We start from the raw sequence: 18397 nt of genomic DNA on the forward strand, positions 1-18397 counted from the left end.
CCATGTTGCTAAAACCAAGGTCAACCCTCTCAGTCCTCATCTTACTTGATCCATCTGCAGCATTTGACATGGTAGCTTTATTCAGATATAATCAACATAACATAAAATCCACCAGTTTAAATTGCACAATTCAATGGTTGTATATATTCACAGAACTGTGCAACCATCACATTTAATTTTAGAATATAGTCATCACCCCCAAAAGAAACCCATTAACCATTACCTGTCACTCTCCATTTTCCCCCAACACCCACAACCTTAAGCAACCACTAATTCACTTCTTGTCTCTATAGATGCGCCTATTCTAGACATTTCACATAAATAGAAATCATACAGTTATGGTCTTCTATAACTGGCTTCTTTCACTTAGCACCATTTCAGGGTTCATTATGTTGCAGTGTGTATTATTAGTACAATACGTAGTATTCCTTTTTATGGCCAAATAATATTCAATTATAGGGATACATCACATATCTTTTATCCATTTATCAACTGAAGGACATTTGGGGAGTTTTTTTGGTGGCTATTAAATATAATACTGTGACCATTTATGTACAAGTTTACTTTTTGTGTTTTTTTTTTTTTAATCAGCTGACTTTAAGATCCACATTTACAAGTTCTTGTGTGATATACGCTTTCATTTTTCTTGGGCACATACGTAGGAGTGAAACTGCCAGAGCATATGGTAACTCTATGTTGACCATTTTGAAGAACTGTGAGACTCTTCCACAGAGGCTGTACCACCTTATATTCCCACAGCAACGTATGAGGGATCCAAATTCTCCAAATCTTTGCCAACACTTGCTATCTACCATCTTTTTGGTTATAGCCATCCTAGTTAAGTGGTATTCACTGTGGTTTATTTTGCATTTCCCTCAAGATATTAAGCATCATTTCCTGGGCTTATTGGTCATTTATATATCTTCTTTGAGGAAGTATCTATTCACATCATTTGCTAATTTTTACTGGGTTGTCTTTCATTATTAAGTTGTAAGAGTTCTTTATATATTCTACATATCAGCCCATTATCAGATATGTGATTTACAAATGTTTTCTCCCATTTTGTTGGTTGTCTTTTCACTTTCTTGATGGTGCCATTTGCAGCACAAAACTTTTTAATCTCAATGAAGTCCAATTTATCTATTTCTTTTATCACTTGTACTTTCGGTGTCATATCTAAAAAACCATTTCCTAACCAAAGATTATGAAGATTTACTCCTATATTTTTTCTAAAAGTTTAATAGTTTTGGCTCTTATGTTTTGGTCTATGATCAATTATGAGTTATAATAACTTTTGTGTAGCTGTGAGGGAAGGCTCCCTCTTTATTCTTTTGCATGTGCATATCCAGTTGTCCCAACACCATTTGTTGAAAAGATTGTTCTTTCCAGCATGGAATTTTCTTGACACCCCTGTCAAAATTCAACTGACCATAAAAGTAAGAGTTAACTTCTGGACTCCCAATTGTATTCCACTAATCTCTATGCCTAGCCTTAGGCCAGTACCACACATCTTGATTACTGTAGCTTTGTAGTAAGTTTTGAAATTGGAAAGTGTGAGTCCTCCAACTTTGTTCCTTTTTTTCAAGATTGTTTTGGCTATTCTGGGTTCTTACATTTCCATACAAATTTTAGCATCAGCTTGTCAATGTCTGCAAAAAAGGCAACAGGGATTTTTGAAAGGGATTATGATGAATCTTTAGACCAATTTGGAGAATACTGTCATCTTAACAATATTAAGTCTTCTAATCCATGAACATGGGATAGCTTTCCATCGATTTAGGTCTTTAATTTCTTTCAGCAATGTTTATAATTTTCATTGTACAAGTTTTTTATCTCCTTGGTTAAATTTATTACTAGGTATTTTATGCATTTAGATCCTACTGTAAATGGAATTGTTTTCCTAATTTCCTTTTCAGATCACTCATTGCTGGTAAATAGAAACACAACTGATTTTTGTGTATTCATTTTGTATCCTGCAACTTTGCTGAATTTGTTTATTAGCTCTAGTTGTTTTTGGTGGTTTCTTTGGTACCCTCTATATATAGGATCATGACAAATGCAAATAAAAGACAGTTTTATTTCACTCTTTCCAAGTTACATGTCTTTTATTTTTTTCTTGCCTAATGCCCTGGCTAGAACCTCCAGTACAATGCTGAATAGAAATGGCAAGAGGGCCGGACACGGTGGCTCACGCCTGTAATCCTAGCACTCTGGGAGGCCAAGGCGGGTGGATTGTTTGAGCTCAGGGGTTCAAAACCAACCTGAGCAAGAGCGAGACCCCGTCTCTACTAAAAATAGAAAGAAATTAATCGGACAACTAAAAATATATAGAAAAAATTAGCCGAGCACGGTGGCACATGCCTGTAGTCCCAGCTACTCAGGAGGCTGAGGCAGAAGGATCCCTTGAGCCCAGGAGTCTGAAGTTGCTGTGAGCTAGGATGATGCCATGGCACTCTAGCCCGGGCAACACAGTGAGACTCTGTCTCAAAAAAAAAAAAGAAAGAAAGAAATGGCAAGAGCAGACATCCTCATCTTGTTCCTAATCTTAGGGGAAAGTATTTAGTCTTTGGCCATTGAGTATAATGTTACTTGTGGGTTTTCATAGATATTTTCTACCAGATAAGGAAGTTCCCTTCTATTCTTAGTTTGTTGAGTGTTTTTATCATGAAAATACATTAAATGCTTTTGCTGTATTTATTGAGATGATCATGTGATTTCTGCCCTTATTCTATTGATATGGTATATTATATTAATTGATTTTTGATGTTAAACTAACCTTGCATTCCTGGGCTAAATCCCACTTGGTCATGGTAAATAATCCTGTTTATGTGTTGCTGGATTGAGTTTGCTAGTATTTCATATCAACATGCATAAGAAATATTGGTCTGTAATTTTCTTTCTTTGTGATGTTTTAGTCTGGTTTTGTTTGGTATTAGGATGATACCAGATTCTCTCCTTCTTGAAACATTTCTTTTACATGTAACCTGGAAAATCATTCTTCTTTTATTCTATTTTACCTCACTGGTTGCTCCTTCTTAATCACCTGTGCTGGTTCCTTCCCATCTCCCCAGCTTATAAATGTTTGAATGTCCTAGGATGCAGGCTTAGAATCTCTTCTCTTTTTCTCTCTACCTTCATTCCCCAGGTAATACCATACAGTCTCATGGTATTACATACAATCTATATGTTGATGGCTCTCAATTTATACCTTCAGCCTAGACCTTTCCATTAACTCCAATATATATATATATATATATATATATATACACACACCTAATGTGGCAGATGTAGCACAAACTTAATAACTATTTTGAAATCAAAATTGTCATAACAAACAGGTCCATGGGGTAGGGAAGAGCAATATAATCAAAACTAAGTTCCTGATTTCTCCTCCAAACTATCTTCTCTCAGTTTTTTCCTATCTCAGTAAATAGCAACTTCCTCCTTCTAACTGTTCAGGCCAAAACGTTAAAATTCATGCTTGACTACTCTCTTTACACATGCCACATACAATCCACCAGCGAATCCTGTCAGCTCAACCTTCAACATAAACCTAGAATCTAACCACTTATCCCTCCGAAACCACCCTAGACCAAGCTACAACCAATCTCTTGCCTGGATCCCCACTAGAGTCTTTTAACTGGTATCCCTTTGCCACCTTGCCCCTTATTCTCTAGGGTCTATTTTCGATACAGCCATCAGAGTGATCCCCTCAAAATATTAATCCAATCATGTTACTCCTCTGTTCAAAACCCTCTAGTGGTTTCCCATCTCAGTCATAGCAAAGTGACAGAGTGGCCTACAAGGTCCCATAGGATCTGGCCTTCCATCACCTCTGACCTCCTCTCATATCACTCTCTTTCTGCCTACTACCCCCCAGGGACACTGGCTTCCTTGATGTACCTGGAACATGCCAGCCTCTGCTTTGCCTCACAGCCTTTGCACTTGCCATCCCCTTTGTCCCCAACACTCTCCCCCCAGATACCTACATGGCTCTGTTAGTCACTTCCTCAGCTCTCTGCTATCACCTTCTCTCCTGAACATCCTAAATAAAAACAATAAACATCACTTCTCTACCCTAGCATTTGCTTTCACCATACCCAGTTTTAAGATTCTCTACTACGCTTGTCACAACATATTTCCCTGTTTCATCCTACCTACCTAAGCTAGAATCGTTAGAGTAGGAGACTAGGAGACAGGGCTGAGACCTAATGCAGGGGCTTGAAGACTGGGTGCAGGTGTCAAAGTAAACAACCCTTAAACAAAACGGGCTGATAACCAAGGCAAGAACAGGCTTCAACTGGCTTCTCAGCTATCTCTGCTACCTTAAATGAACTTTGGCTAATTATAATATCATTTACATTGTGGTTTTAAAACTTCTCTGTCCTTAAAATCACCATGACAGTTCCAAGACAACCCTATAAAATATGAAAATGTGAGGGAACCCAATTCTAGGAATTATTACCCAAATTTTTAGCAAAAGCCAATAGCTTGGCCTTGAATATTCCTCCCTTCAATTAGGAAGACTACAAAAGATCTGAAACCACTACCTCTCAGGGCAGCTTCTCTTTTCAAGCCTGCCCGCTCTCCTCCCTGAAAGTGTACTTTCACTTTCAATAAAGCTTTCATTTGCGCGCCTTAAGTGGTGTGTCCTGAAATTCTTTTCCATGAGGAACACCAAGAACTCGGAAAAACCTTCACTTGGAGACTGGTAACAGAATGAATGCTCACAAGGGCAGGAACTGTGTTTCCTTTTAGCCTCTAACAGAGCCCCAAGAGAACTTTCTGTGATGATGGAAATGTTCTATATTTGCATTGCCCGATGCAGTACGTATTAACACACGTGGCTACTTAGCACTTGAAATATGACTAGTATGACTGAGGAGCTAAACTTTATTTTATTCTATTTAAATTCACCAAAATTTAAACTTAAATAGCTATTAGGTGGCTACTACACTGGACAGCACAGCCTAGAACAATAGTTAATAAATATACAGTAGGTAACTCAAATATTTGTTGAATGAATGAATGGAAGGAAAAAAGAAATCTGAAGGCTTTTCTGTAACTTTTTATTATAGAAATTTTCTAACATCCATAAAAGTAGACAATAGCAAAATGAACCCTCCTGTACCCATCACCAACCTGAAGGCTCTTCTAACCTGAAATAAGTTTCTGTGGATACCAGTACCTCAAGTTAGCTTCCAACAATGACTGCATTCTTGGAAAAGAGGGAATTTATATTATCCAGACTTTATATCAATACCATCACTAAAGGCCTTTTATAAGTTATAGAGAAATTACTTTAAGAATTAGATCAGGTATATGTTGAGGGATAAACCCATATGCTAATGAATGCTTGAGGTATACTTGTTACAAGATAACACTAAAGAACTACATGCATGTTATTATATCAAGAACCCAATTGCTCTCTTGACCAATTATTTTCTTCCCTTAAGTTTTAGTAAAGTCACACTCTTAATCTTGTGACTTCACAGAATTAGAGAGACCTTCACTTGTTAAATAACGCAAATTCCTCGGGCAGGAATTTTTGTCTTCTTAGCCGTTATAAACCTAGCATCTGACATGATAAATGTTAACTGAATAAAGTTTATAACTGCATAAAAGTGATACATGTGAATTGTCAGAGAGCAAATAGATATAGGCATTAGTTTTCCTATTCCCTAAACAGATATAGATTTGAAAAGGAAATTCTCAAACGGATTTTCAAACTTGACCAATCAAAAGGCAGTATAATATGCTAAAAAGAAAATCAAACTGGAAGCAAGAACACTTGAGTTTCAATGTGCTAACTCACTAAGTGGGGTGATCTTATATCAGTCATGTACTTCTTCTAGGCTCCAATTTCCTCACTTGTAAAAAGACAGTTTGGACTTGATGGTCCCAAAGATGTTACCCAACTTTAAAACAGTTATGTTCTATTCTAGATCCACAATGCACACACATTTTTGAAGATGCCTATTAACTTCCCCTTTCCTTGCTAAATCATTTTCCCTATAAATTACTTTAAAGAAATAATACATTAAATATGATCTAATACCAAGACATCATGCCTACTTTAGTGAAGAGGTAGTACTCCCCATTTCTTGAGGAGTGCAAAATTCTTCACTTGGAGCTACTAAAATACTGCTGGAATCCTATGTTGAACTTACACTCAGACAGCTGACACTGTGCTTATTAGTACAAAAAAAAAAAGGCAATTTTGGCCACATGTTTGCCTAATAAACTCTCAGGGTACCACTTGTGTCTGAAAGTTTCTTCAATGGTTCTAAGCCAATTCTTTTCTCTTTCCTAGATGGCCCCACAAAAGGTACTGTCTTGAGGCTTTGTGCTGAGGTTTCACCTTTGTCTAAATCAAGTAGTAGTACTAACGTCATGCTCCAGTGATATTTAAAGCAAGAAAGCCGAAGAAATGAGGGTTGGTCATGTGCGCCTTACCTCGACGTTATTGTTTGATAAAATGTGTGGAGCTTGCATTTATTATAAAATGTGGCGTTTGGCCTCCTGTTCTGTGTAGCCTCCACAATTGTGAGCCCAAGCTAGCAATCAAATGCCAATACTGATGCTATATTTGAGTCTAAACACTGACAAGTATGTAACTGCAGCACGCCAGCAAAAAATGTCTTAAGAAGGCAGCACAGAAACCACCACGTAGCTCAAATAAAATCCTTACACATGGTACACAAAATAATCTTGTAGTTATTAAAACTGGAATTTAATTGGACATTGGTATTTGGTCTGGGTTTTTTTAAAACACCATTACTATGACCCCCAAAAATGAACTTGAGTATTCCATGCAATAGCTTCAATCATAATTTCAGTTTTAAAATGTATGTACTTCATACGTACGTTCTTTCTAAATTCACCATAAAGGTCTATGTGTAGTTAGTTTCATCAATCTTTTAAGAAACACTATCCAGATAATAGCACTATCCAAATAATATCCAGACACTATCCAGATAATAAACACTATCCAAATAATAGCAACAATTTTAAAGCAAAACTAAGAACAAAATACTACTCTGAACAGAAGGCATCTATTTTCCAATAACTCATCAATATAAGTTCAAATCAAACTTTAAAATATGTTATTAACCATCAACTGAACCACTGGAAAGATATATGCCAACAGAAAGAATATTGTATTGCCATTAACATAGGGTAGCTTGAGACATCTCTTATTCACACCAAGATCTAAACGCATATGATTAAAGCCACCACATCAACTGTCCATATTAATCACTCAACAACTTAATTAAAGTAAACCATCTTGTCAGATAGCTTGTCTCTTCTCTATTTCTCAACATTATTGACTTTTAATAGTTCAGTGAATTAGTAATTACTTGCTTATGGCATTATCAACTGTCTTAGATACAAAAGTCCAGCATGTGGCAAGGTCAGTTATAGACATGTCCTGATGGCAAATGAAAGGAGAAATTTAACCCATCAAAGTGGTCATCAAAAGAGCAAAATCTATTATGCCTTTCTCTAGACACTCCCGGCTAGATTCAAAGTGACAGAACAAACCAGATCAAAACTAAACAGAGCTAGAAGCAACATACAAAATCCTAATGAACTTTTAGAAATCCAGGTATCGATCCGTCAACATCCAAGCTCAATTAGTCCTTTCAGAACAAAATATTCCATGAAGTGACAAGAAACTAGTTTGAGGTCTGGGATATGAAAAGAATAAAATCAGTCACTTTATATAGCCTATTGCTAAGTGCAGTCACATCACAATATGGGGATCTTGTGAGGATTAAATACAGATGTATGTTAAGTACCTATCAACTTAGTCCAGGAGCTGGCACGTAAACTCGCACCCAGCAAATGTTGGTCCGTCCCCAGTTCTCTAAGAACTCAAGTTTAGGCCGGGCGCGGTGGCTCACGCCTGTAATCCTAGCACTCTGGGAGGCCGAGGCGGGCGGATCGCTCAAGCTCAGGAGTTCGAGACCAGCCTGAGCAAGAGCGAGACCCCATCTCTACCAAAAAAATAGAAAGAAATTAATTGGACACCTAAAAATACATAGAAAAAAAAAAAAATTAGCCGGGCCTGGTGACGCATGCCTGGTCCCAGCTACTTGGGAGGCTGAGGCAGTAGGATCGCTTGAGCCCAGGAGTCTGAGGTTGCTGTGAGCTAGGCTAACGCCACGGCACTCACTCTAGCCCGGGCAACAAAGTGAGACTCTGTCTCAAAAAAAAAAAAAGAACTCAAGTTTACCAAGTCAAAGATTATCTGATGGTTTAAAAAAGCAAAACAAAAGAAAAACCTTAAATGGTAATAGAGACAACACATCTTAAAAGAACTTACTGTTATAAAGTAGCAGATAGGATCATGAAAATGAAAAACAGATACTGAAAACATTTCTGAATGGCTCATCCTTCATGGTCATTTACAACCTTCATGTTTTGTGAAAATTATCTTTAGGAATGAGCTTTGACAAGAAATAGGCCAAATGCAAACTAATTCCATTTGGAAGTAAAACCCTACAATGCTTTTCTGTAGCAGGTGAACAGTTCCTCTCATAAAACCTTCACCACTGGCTATACTTCAAGCTTTCAGCAATTCTAGTTTCCAAACAAACCAGTAACAAAACTGTAAAGCTAATTTTTTCATTAGAATTGTTAAGTAACAGGAGTTCAATAAATCATTTGCCTTCTAAGGGAAAAAAAATTACTTTCTAACACATAATATTTCTTTTGGTTCCAAGAAAATGAAGCTTATTTATTTACAAACTGAAAACTGTATAGTGAAATCTTTTTATGGCTCAAGAATGAAATATTTAAGAAATAAACGTATGGAAAGAACAAGGCTTTGTCTGACAAGTCTTGAGATCAAGTATCAGTAGTGCCATTTACCATATGACTTTCAGGAAGTTACCTAACTTCTCAGGTACTTAATTTCTTATAAGGTTGTTTTCTGCTCTAAAAATGATGGCATTATTTATGATATCTGATAGTGTCTTCAACGCCCCCCATACATATGTATATATGTACACACACATATATACATACATACATGTACCTTTATTAAATAATACAAAGTTGCAGTAACTTAAGACACATTAAGAAACAAAGAATGAGAGCGAGAATTAGTGTGGGGGGGGGTGGGGGAGGTAGTGTTCTGACCCCACATAGCATTCCCAGTATTTAGGGCATTTACACAGCCTCGAGACACCTGAATCAATCAAGTAAGCCTTTAAACCCTTACAATCAAACATTAAAATTCAATGTGGCTATAATCTCTTCCTTACAAAACATGGGACCCAAAAAGTCTGGCTTCAAGTATGGTTTTTAAAAGGGGTGGGGGGGGAGGAATCTATTATATTCACCACCCAGCTCTTCCATACGACCACATTAAAAAGAAAAAGAAAAACATAAATGAAAACTCACAGGCCCATTGTAATACATTGTACCACTTCTGAATGCAACATTTAGCTCAGGCTTACTACCCTGACAAATAAAGGAAAGCACTTTATGAAGCCAATTTAATTGGGAGGTGACAGAAAACATACAGCCATTTTCTTTAGCCTTATCATTGAATTGGCTTCAGCTCCAATCTCTGGCAAATCCCACTCAACAGAAGAAATTAACCAGGTCAGCAGAACAGGTGCTACCTTGTGTCTGTCAAGGGCCTGGCATCACCACAATTACTTGCACACAATGAAGCAGTAATCTTTACAGATCATCTCTCCCAAGAAGTATATTGGGGAGGGGGAGGAAAGCTGAAGGGAGCGGGGAGTAGGAAGAAGAAGGGGAATAGGAAGCAAAGAGAAAAGGCAAGGAAGGAAAATGAATGTGCAGCTGCCTTGCAGCTCAGCAGATGTCGGGATGTGATGTACGAGGCTAGGATAAGCTGTCGTAGCCTGCTGCCAAAGAGGGGTAAGTGATTAAAGCCTGCACAGTTCTAAGCACCATATTTAGAATCTGCGGGGTTTCAAGACTTGCACCCATTCCTTGCTGTGCTGCCAGATGTTGGCAACTGGTCCAGTTCCTACTGACTGTGCATGGATGGCAGCAGTTGGTACAGCAGCAAAGCAATCTGGAATGCTTCCGGAGATGCTGTACATTAACAAGTGTCACCCATCATTCACCTTTACAGAAGAAGGCTGAAACAACTCCAATTTGCTGCCACTTCCCTCTTGGGAAACGGCCAAGATAAAGTTGCGCCTGGCAGCCCCATTTGTTTCACTCAGGTGTTTCAGCTGCCTTGCTGACCTCTATTAGTTTAAGTTTTAATTTAGATTAACCCCAGCACCCCAATTAACCAGCAAGGGGAAAAGCTAAGATGTGACTAGTCATAACTCTGAAATCAGAATTTATCGAAGTTAAAATTATTAATTGGGATGAAGGGCCAATCAAGTAAGGCTATTTCTTTTTAAACAGAGCTCCAGGCAAAAAAAGAAAAAAAAAAATCTTTCAGACTAAGGATTGCCAATAGAAATAACTTCTGCCCAGTAATTTCAGTTTATTTTATTAAGCCTATTTAATTTATGATACACTTTCCATTGAACAATGTACACTTCAATTAATGAGGACTAGAACATTTTTGATTGTCTCCCATGATCTCACACAGTTATACAGCATTAATATCCCACATCAGGTACTTTCTTAGACACTCCAGAACAAAACAGAGTTCCCTATTCTTCTGACAAATGGATATAATAAGAGAAGAAAAGGAAAAAAGAATCAGGACCTTTGACAACAGCTGAGACCACACCAATCCTCTTTCCTATACCCTCTCATCATTACTTTTTTTTTATCATTACTTTTAAGACTCATTTATGGCAATAATTTTATCAAACATTATAGAATGAATAAAAAAAGTAATAGTTTCTCTTTTTAGGGCAAAACCCCAATATAGAATCACTTATTCTGGCTTTACATGTAATCTTCCTAAGAAGTGCCTTCCTTCATATCCATATGCATAGTACAGCCATCACTGTTAATCCCTCAACAAGCAGTTGCAAATTCTTTGGCAAAAGTTAACACACTAAGAATTCTACAGAGAAAAACATTATCTTGATAAACAATGGCTCATGGTAAAACTGGTGTATCACTGCTGAGTAGCATCCTCGATTCTCCACTAAGCTAGAAAGGGTACAGCCTAAAGCATATTTCATTAACAAATATAATTTATCAAGAGACCCAGGAATACAGGAAGTTGTTTCAGTTCTTTAGAATAGCCCAAATGTTTAGCCTACATTAACAGTCTCCAGCATCACTAAAAAGCAGCATGGCAGCAGACAGTAATGTTAGGAAAAGAATTGGAGGATGTTTGTGAAGACATATTGAGAACTGGACCATATTTCAAATTCTACCAATTCTTTCCATCTTCAAAGCACTATACTATTATTATAATCAACAGTAGCAGACACTCTTAGTACATGCTTAACTGATTTGAACAGGCACAAAAAGACATTAAAAACAAAAGGCTTAATAATAATAGAAACAGAAGTGCAATTCAAGAACTCTGGGATCTCAGACTTCCAGCTCCATGTCCCACTCTAATAGTAATGGGACAAGAAACTTAACAACCTACAAAAAGTCCTCCATTACCAAAAACGGCTGAGGAAGAACAAACCACCTGACTCAAAGAATCTGAAATTGCTTTACAGATAATTTATACTCAAGCAACAACCAAAAAAAATAGCTGTAGCTGCTTTCATTTCAAAAGGAAAACATGTAACAGAAGAAAAGCAACAAATCCTGAATGACACAGTAAGTTAATTTTGAATGTAGGAGTTCTAACTACTGTCTGCCTCTTATCCTTTCAAAATAAGCTACCTTTGTTGTTCAGAGAATTTTATCAGTTGTTTTAAAATACTAAAACCTGATTTGTAACAAAAGAATATATATTAAAAAAAAAATCACACCTGGTGGTAAAAGTCATCATCATCAAAGATTTCTTCATCCAAGTCCTTCAGATGAGCATTGGCAGGGGCTTGAGGAAGGATCTCCTATATTAACAAGGAGTAAGGAAAGAGGGAACCCCAATGAGGTTATCAAAGAAACAAAGCTACTGCAAATAATACATGTAACAGTCAAAGCACTGTTTTCCTTAAGATATAAAAAGCTCTTAAAATTAAAAAACAAAACAGTCCAATAGAAAAATAGGCAAAAATGTTAACAGACAGTGGACAAAAACAAAACTCCACAAATAATCATATGAAAATGTTTAACCCAATTCTAATAAAACACATGCAAATTAAAATGAGAAGATACCATTTTTCACCTCTAAGACTGGCAACACAGTACTGGAGATCATAGCTGGAGGGATTAGAAATTAATGCAGCCTTTTTAGAGGCAATGTGGCAACATCTATCAGGATTTAGTGTATTTTCGTTAACATTTACACATCAAGAAATCTATCCATATGTTCACAAAAACACACAACTTGTAGCACTGTTTCTAAAACTAGAAAACAACATAAATATCCAGTGTTTGAATAAATTATAGTACACATCCATATCATTAAGAAAAATGAAATACATCTCTATGTAACGATATGGAAAAAGTGTCTAGGATACATTACATTTTAAAAGTTGTGAGATTCTGGCTGGGCATGGTGGCTCACCCCATAATCCTAGCACTCTGGGAGGCCGAGGCAAGAGAATTGCTTGAGGTCAGGAGTTGAAACCAGCCTGAGCAAGAGCAAGACCCTGTAGACCCTGTCTCTACAAAAAATGGAAAACTCAGCTGGCTGTTGCGGCATGCACCTGTAGTCCCAGCTACCTAGGGGGTTGAGGCAGGAGGATGGCTTGAGTCCAGGAGTTTGAGGTTGCAGTGAGCTATGATGACACTACTGCACTGTAGCCAGGGTGACAGAGCAAGACTCTGTCTCAACAAAAAAATAAAAATAAAAATAAAGAATTTGGAGATACCTCAAAGAGCTACAAGTAGAACTACCATTTCATCCAGCAGTAGCACTATTAGGCATCTACCCAAAGGAAAAGTCATTCCATAATAAAGACATCTGTACTCGAATGTTTATGGCAGCACAATTCACTATAGCAACAATGTGGAAACAACCCAAGTACCTGTCAATCCATGAGTGGATTAATAAAATATGGTATATGTATATAATGGAATACTACTCAACTGTAAAAAATGACGGTGATCTAGTACCTCTTATATTTTCCTGGATAGAGCTTGAGCCCATCCTCTGAAGTGAGGTATCATGTACTCGCCATCAAACTGGCACTGACTGATCGACACTAAGGTGTTCACACGGTAGTAATATTCTTTGGGGGTAGGTGGTTGGGGGTGGGTAAACTTACAACTAAGGGACATGGTGAGTGTTGTAGGGGGGGAAGAGCATGTCTCAAATCATGGTTGGGATGTGACAAAGTCATAACATGTAATCAAAATGTTTGTACCCCCCAATAATTTCCTGAAATAAAAAAAAAAAAAAAAAAAGACCCAAATGCTTGAAGCTTATTACAACTTTTTTTTTTTTTAAAAGAGACAGGGTCTCATTCTGTCACCCAGGCTGAAGTATAGTGGTGCAATCACAGCTCTCTGTAACCTCGAACTCCCAGGCTCAAGCGATCCTCACTGCTCAGCCTTCCAAGTAGCTGAGATTACAGGTGCATGCCACCACACCCATCTAAATCTTTTTTTTTTTTTTTGTAGAGCCTGAGTCTGGAGTCTGGCTATGTTGCCCAGAGGTCTCAAACTCCCAGCCTCAAGCAATCCCCGTCTCAGCCTCTCAAAGGGATAGAATTAGAGCCACCATGCCTGGCCTTGTTATAACTATTAATATTAACATGGTTAAATCTGAGGAACTGAATTTTTCGAGTAGGGGGAAATTTTTCATTTTCATTTTTTATAAACTTAAAAGTATTAAGTATACATTTCTCCTATAATTAAAAAAATTTAAATGTTTCCTTAAAACAAAATAATCTGAATATTCTGCTTTTGGGTCCTTTTCTAGAATACCTAAATGGCAAACATTAAACCTAAAAAGTATACACTTGCTTCCATACTAACATTTCCATAGAAATAGCTCTAAAACTGAATTTTAAAAATTGGATTCACAATGCTTCCATTACCAGAATCCTGTATCAAATTCAAAATTAAGAGAAGATGACATACAAAAGTTAATAGTAGCCCCATTTTTAAAAACTTCCTCCTCCCACATACTCTCAGTTTCTCAACAATCCAGTAAAATAGTGCTGTTTTCCTTTCTTTCACTAACTTCTTATACCAACAGGTAATACCTATAAGTTTTTCAGTTAATTAGTCTCATAGAAACTTTTCCCCATAATCACCCTGCATCACAGAGCTCTTACCGGTTCTCCTGGCAAGCTTTCTGGGACAGGCTGGGCTGCTGGTTCAGGTTTGCCAAGAACTCGGTAGATAGAGCGCTTGGTCTGTGTCCTTCGAAGTAATCTTTCTTTGTCCATTAGAATATGATCAATCTGAGTCAAGACTGAGCGTTCGAAGGCACCAAAACCCTGCAACAATATTAACCAGTGTCAGATAATGCAGAAAATCCGTGCTGAAGGCAGCTACATTGGTTTCTCTATCTTTCTGTGTCAGCGGAGAAATAGATAATCATCTTTTCGGAAGAGATTTTCTGTTAAGGACTGAGTTTGTGAATGGCTATCATTGTTCTCAGAAAAAAAAAAAATTAGCCTCAAGCAGGTCATATCACTTTTCTACATCCAGAGATTAACTTCTGCTACTTTAATAATTATTGTTTTAAAATCCATGTCTTTAAAGTATTTTGTATTTTCAGCATTGAACACTACAAGGCCTCAATTTCAAGAATAAAACATTCTTTCTAATAAAGTTAAAATCCCAAATCTGAATGGTATTATATAAATCCCAGTGGCAGAAGTTCAGTACATTTTGCCACAGAAATGACTGATTACTATTACTTTGTAGCAACATCCATACAAACAAGCTGTAGTTACAATGCTTTTAGGTCCATACAACCTCTCTCTCTCTCTCTCTCTCACTCACTCACTCACACACACACACACACACACACACACACTTGCCTTCCCCAGTTTTCCAGAAGCCAGCTTGGTTTTATCATGCCACTTCTGAAGGGTGCGGTTCCTGTAGGCTGTAAAGTCAGCAAAGCGCTTTGCCATGAAGCTGGGGTACTCATCCACCTCCAGCTTCCTCTTTGGCAGGACCCTTCTCTGCTGCTGCTTCTCTTGTACTGGCTCATCATCCTCACTAGAAATCTCTTCACTAGAAAACCAATAAGAACACTAAGTCCAGTGTAAATAAACATTACTTAAATAAATTAGGTTCACATGAAGTAGAGAATGTTTACGCCTTACTTGTTCTGTCTACATTTAAAATATCACCAAAGATAAGAGGGCTTCTTTTTTATTTGAAAAGAATGTTCATGAGATCAATCAAAACTCATGTAACTTTTCAAATAAATGTAAAAATAACTGGTTTCAAAACATTTTTTAAAAGGTAAGCAAGCCATAAAAATAAATGAAGTTGTAAAAGCATTATCAGAAACGTGTATGAACCAGGCCTGTCCTATTACATGAGGGTCTTTAAAAATTAAACATATAATCACATTTCTATGACCTTAATCCTCAAATCAATAAGGGAAACGTCTCTCTGTAACCAACTGTTCAGGAAAGATGAATAATATTAGCTAAACCAAACAGAAGACAAGTGGAATGTGAAGAAAACTTAAAGGGGTAGGCAAAAGAATCAGCACTAAGCTGTGAGGATGTATATGTAACTGCCATGAGAATGTAATACAACTTCCAACTGTATAGCCAATCGCACTCAATACATTACTGACCCCAACACATAATAGGTGCTCAATAAATGTGAGCTTCCTTCTTGTCCTTCCAATTAGTTCAGTCCAAAAAAATGAAACAAAGGACAAGCCCAAGGAAAAAAAGCAAGCAGGTACCACATACAGCAGGTGCGAACAAAAAGGTTAAAAACCTTCATCAAATGTAATAATTTCAAAAAAGAAAAAGAGCTATTTTGCTGTTGTTTTCTGAAATTTTTCCATCTTTCAAAATAACAGCTTCTTCCCTCACTGAAAAGGAGATGGTTGTGACCAGTGATCCGATGGTATGGACACAAAGTGTTTCATAAACATTAATTTCATAAAAATGTGCTTTTATCTGCTAATTCCAATAGATCTAAAGAGAAGCCAAGTCTTTTACCTAAGCCCACAAAGTGAACTAGGTACAACTAAGTATAAAAATCCAAAATCTAATTCCAAATTTATGTGCCATCCTAACTACAAGTTAAATATAAGGGGCTCTTTCTATTTTACTAACATTAAGTCTGGAATCTACCTGAAAAGAACTTTGGCTTTCTCTTTCATAAATGTTAAGAAACTATCCAAAATGAAAAGAAATAAACAGCTCCATAGTTCCATTCCCTCCTTACCTTCCTGCTTTGGGCTTTGTCCCATCTACTAGGTATCTAGTGTCTGGATATTGGAAAAGTAACTCTTCCTGAAGATCTACCAATGACCTCAACAATGCTTTAAGTGCCTTGTGACCTGGGAATAAAGCACAAAGAAAGGACAATTAGTTATCTACAATTCTCTAAAGCAGGCGATGCCTATAACTCATGACTCCTGAGCAGTTCTGGCTGATGGGGATGAAAGCGGGAGGTGCAGGGTACCCAGGGACTGAAAAACTCTCTGAAATACAGAATTCCCAAATGGAAATAATAACAGTGCCTACCTCATAGGATTATTGTGAGGAACAAGTAAGATCATACGTGTAAGATGTTTAGAAAAGTGCGAACAGTAAGAGTTCAATAAATTGTCAGTTCTTAAATGTATTAAGTGTGTCAAACTCCTTTATAACCACTAACTTGTTCTGTTGGTGTTAAGTTTTGTGGGTATTGTCCTACAGGTTACCCACGGACCTGATGGATTATCCCTGTATCAACCAGCTGCTTAAGCAATTCCTCTTCTCTGAAAGAGCACAACTGAGTCCCGGGATCCTTGCCACCACACCTCCCCCTCTCCCAGGAGATCTCATCTGCCTCTAGTTTGAGCTGCCACACTGTTCACCCAATCTCTCGGCACATATTCTTATGGAAAGTTCCCGTTCATGTATGAAAACCCACATTAATGGCTTTTTATTTGCAGTCATGAATTGTATATTAAAATTTTGTACATCTTAGGAATGATCACATGTAAAAACAAAAATTTTTTAAAAATTACACATCAAGAACATACATGTGTATAACATATCCGCTCAAGATTAAGTATACAGTCCATGGCTAAAAACTTGCAGAATAAAAACTGGTTCTTCTGAGAACTGAACTCTTACCTTCTCTATCAGAATAATCCTCTTAAAGAGGCTGACTAGACACTGATAATCACCATTTATGTGTTGAAAGCACTCCAGACACCTTCCTAATACCAAACTCCCATTTCCAGCAACTGCCAGAAAATCTTCACATGGATGCTCCATCACTAATTCAAACATACCATGTCAGAAACAGAACTTTTTCTTCCTTTGTAATATTTCTCCCTTGTCTCAATTTCTCTGCTCTGTTTAATGTGTTTTCACAGGAGATCACTGACATTTGGTGCTCTTATTCTGTACATCTAACTGGTTGCTAAATCCTATATTTTCCATTGGAGTATCACTAATAATTGTCCATTTATCTCTGGCCATGCTTCCACCACTCCTTCCCTCTTTCCCTTACACAACTGTAATCTTCTCACAAGCATCCCTATTTCCATTCAGCTACCCCACATTTGTTTCTATTTTACCTTCCATACAAACTTCAGCCCACACAAATTTAGGTTAAATGATTTTTATAGGTCTTATTTTATCTGTCTTTTCTGCTTCTGCCTCTACCTGCCCAGCATGAGCAGCCTTCTCACTATTTTACATCCCAACCTGTTTCATCAATGGGACACCAACCCGTGAGTTAGACAAGTTCTCCATATATTTTATACTAGTGTTCTATTTCAGCACATACAAGGTGAAGAACTAACCTACCTAAGAAGGTCTTCTCAGACAGGTCAGAAGGAACTCAATGATCCAACAACTACTCCGCATTCTTTCAAATAATCTCTACATAAAACTATATAAATACAACTTTCTTATTTAAAATAAGATCCTTGATCACATCTCTTCTAAATTCTATACTCTAATCCTTTTATAATCAATGCATATCATGCCACTGGGAGGATTTGTAATATATAAATATTACCTGAAAAAATCCAAAATACCTTGTGTTCCAAACCAAGGTTCTCAATCTGTTGCTCTCAATCTTAAGAAAAAGAAGAAAACCCAAAACTTTTCAACAAATATGGAGATAAAAGTTTATTCTCATAAGAAAAAAGTCAATACAGAATTATTCTTCTGTCAGCTTTTCAGAAATGGATTAAGATGAAAAGTAAGCAAAA

At 37.1% G+C, this 18397-nt stretch overlaps 1 protein-coding gene across 1 annotated transcript in view; it reads right to left on the reverse strand.

The window, feature by feature from the left end:
* The window catches only part of AATF (apoptosis antagonizing transcription factor), a 101570-nt gene that overhangs the window by 45306 nt on the left and 37867 nt on the right, over positions 1–18397 (reverse strand). The window contains exons 5-8 of the mRNA XM_012648696.1: positions 16408–16522; positions 15027–15225; positions 14313–14477; positions 11895–11978 (exon numbers count right to left, since the gene is read on the reverse strand). Coding sequence (XP_012504150.1) covers positions 11895–11978; positions 14313–14477; positions 15027–15225; positions 16408–16522 — 563 coding nt within the window. The remainder of the gene's footprint in view (positions 1–11894; positions 11979–14312; positions 14478–15026; positions 15226–16407; positions 16523–18397) is intronic.

Source organism: Propithecus coquereli, unplaced genomic scaffold, assembly GCF_000956105.1.
Source record: "Propithecus coquereli isolate 6110/MARCELLA unplaced genomic scaffold, Pcoq_1.0 Scaffold291, whole genome shotgun sequence".
NCBI lineage: Eukaryota > Metazoa > Chordata > Mammalia > Primates > Indriidae > Propithecus > Propithecus coquereli.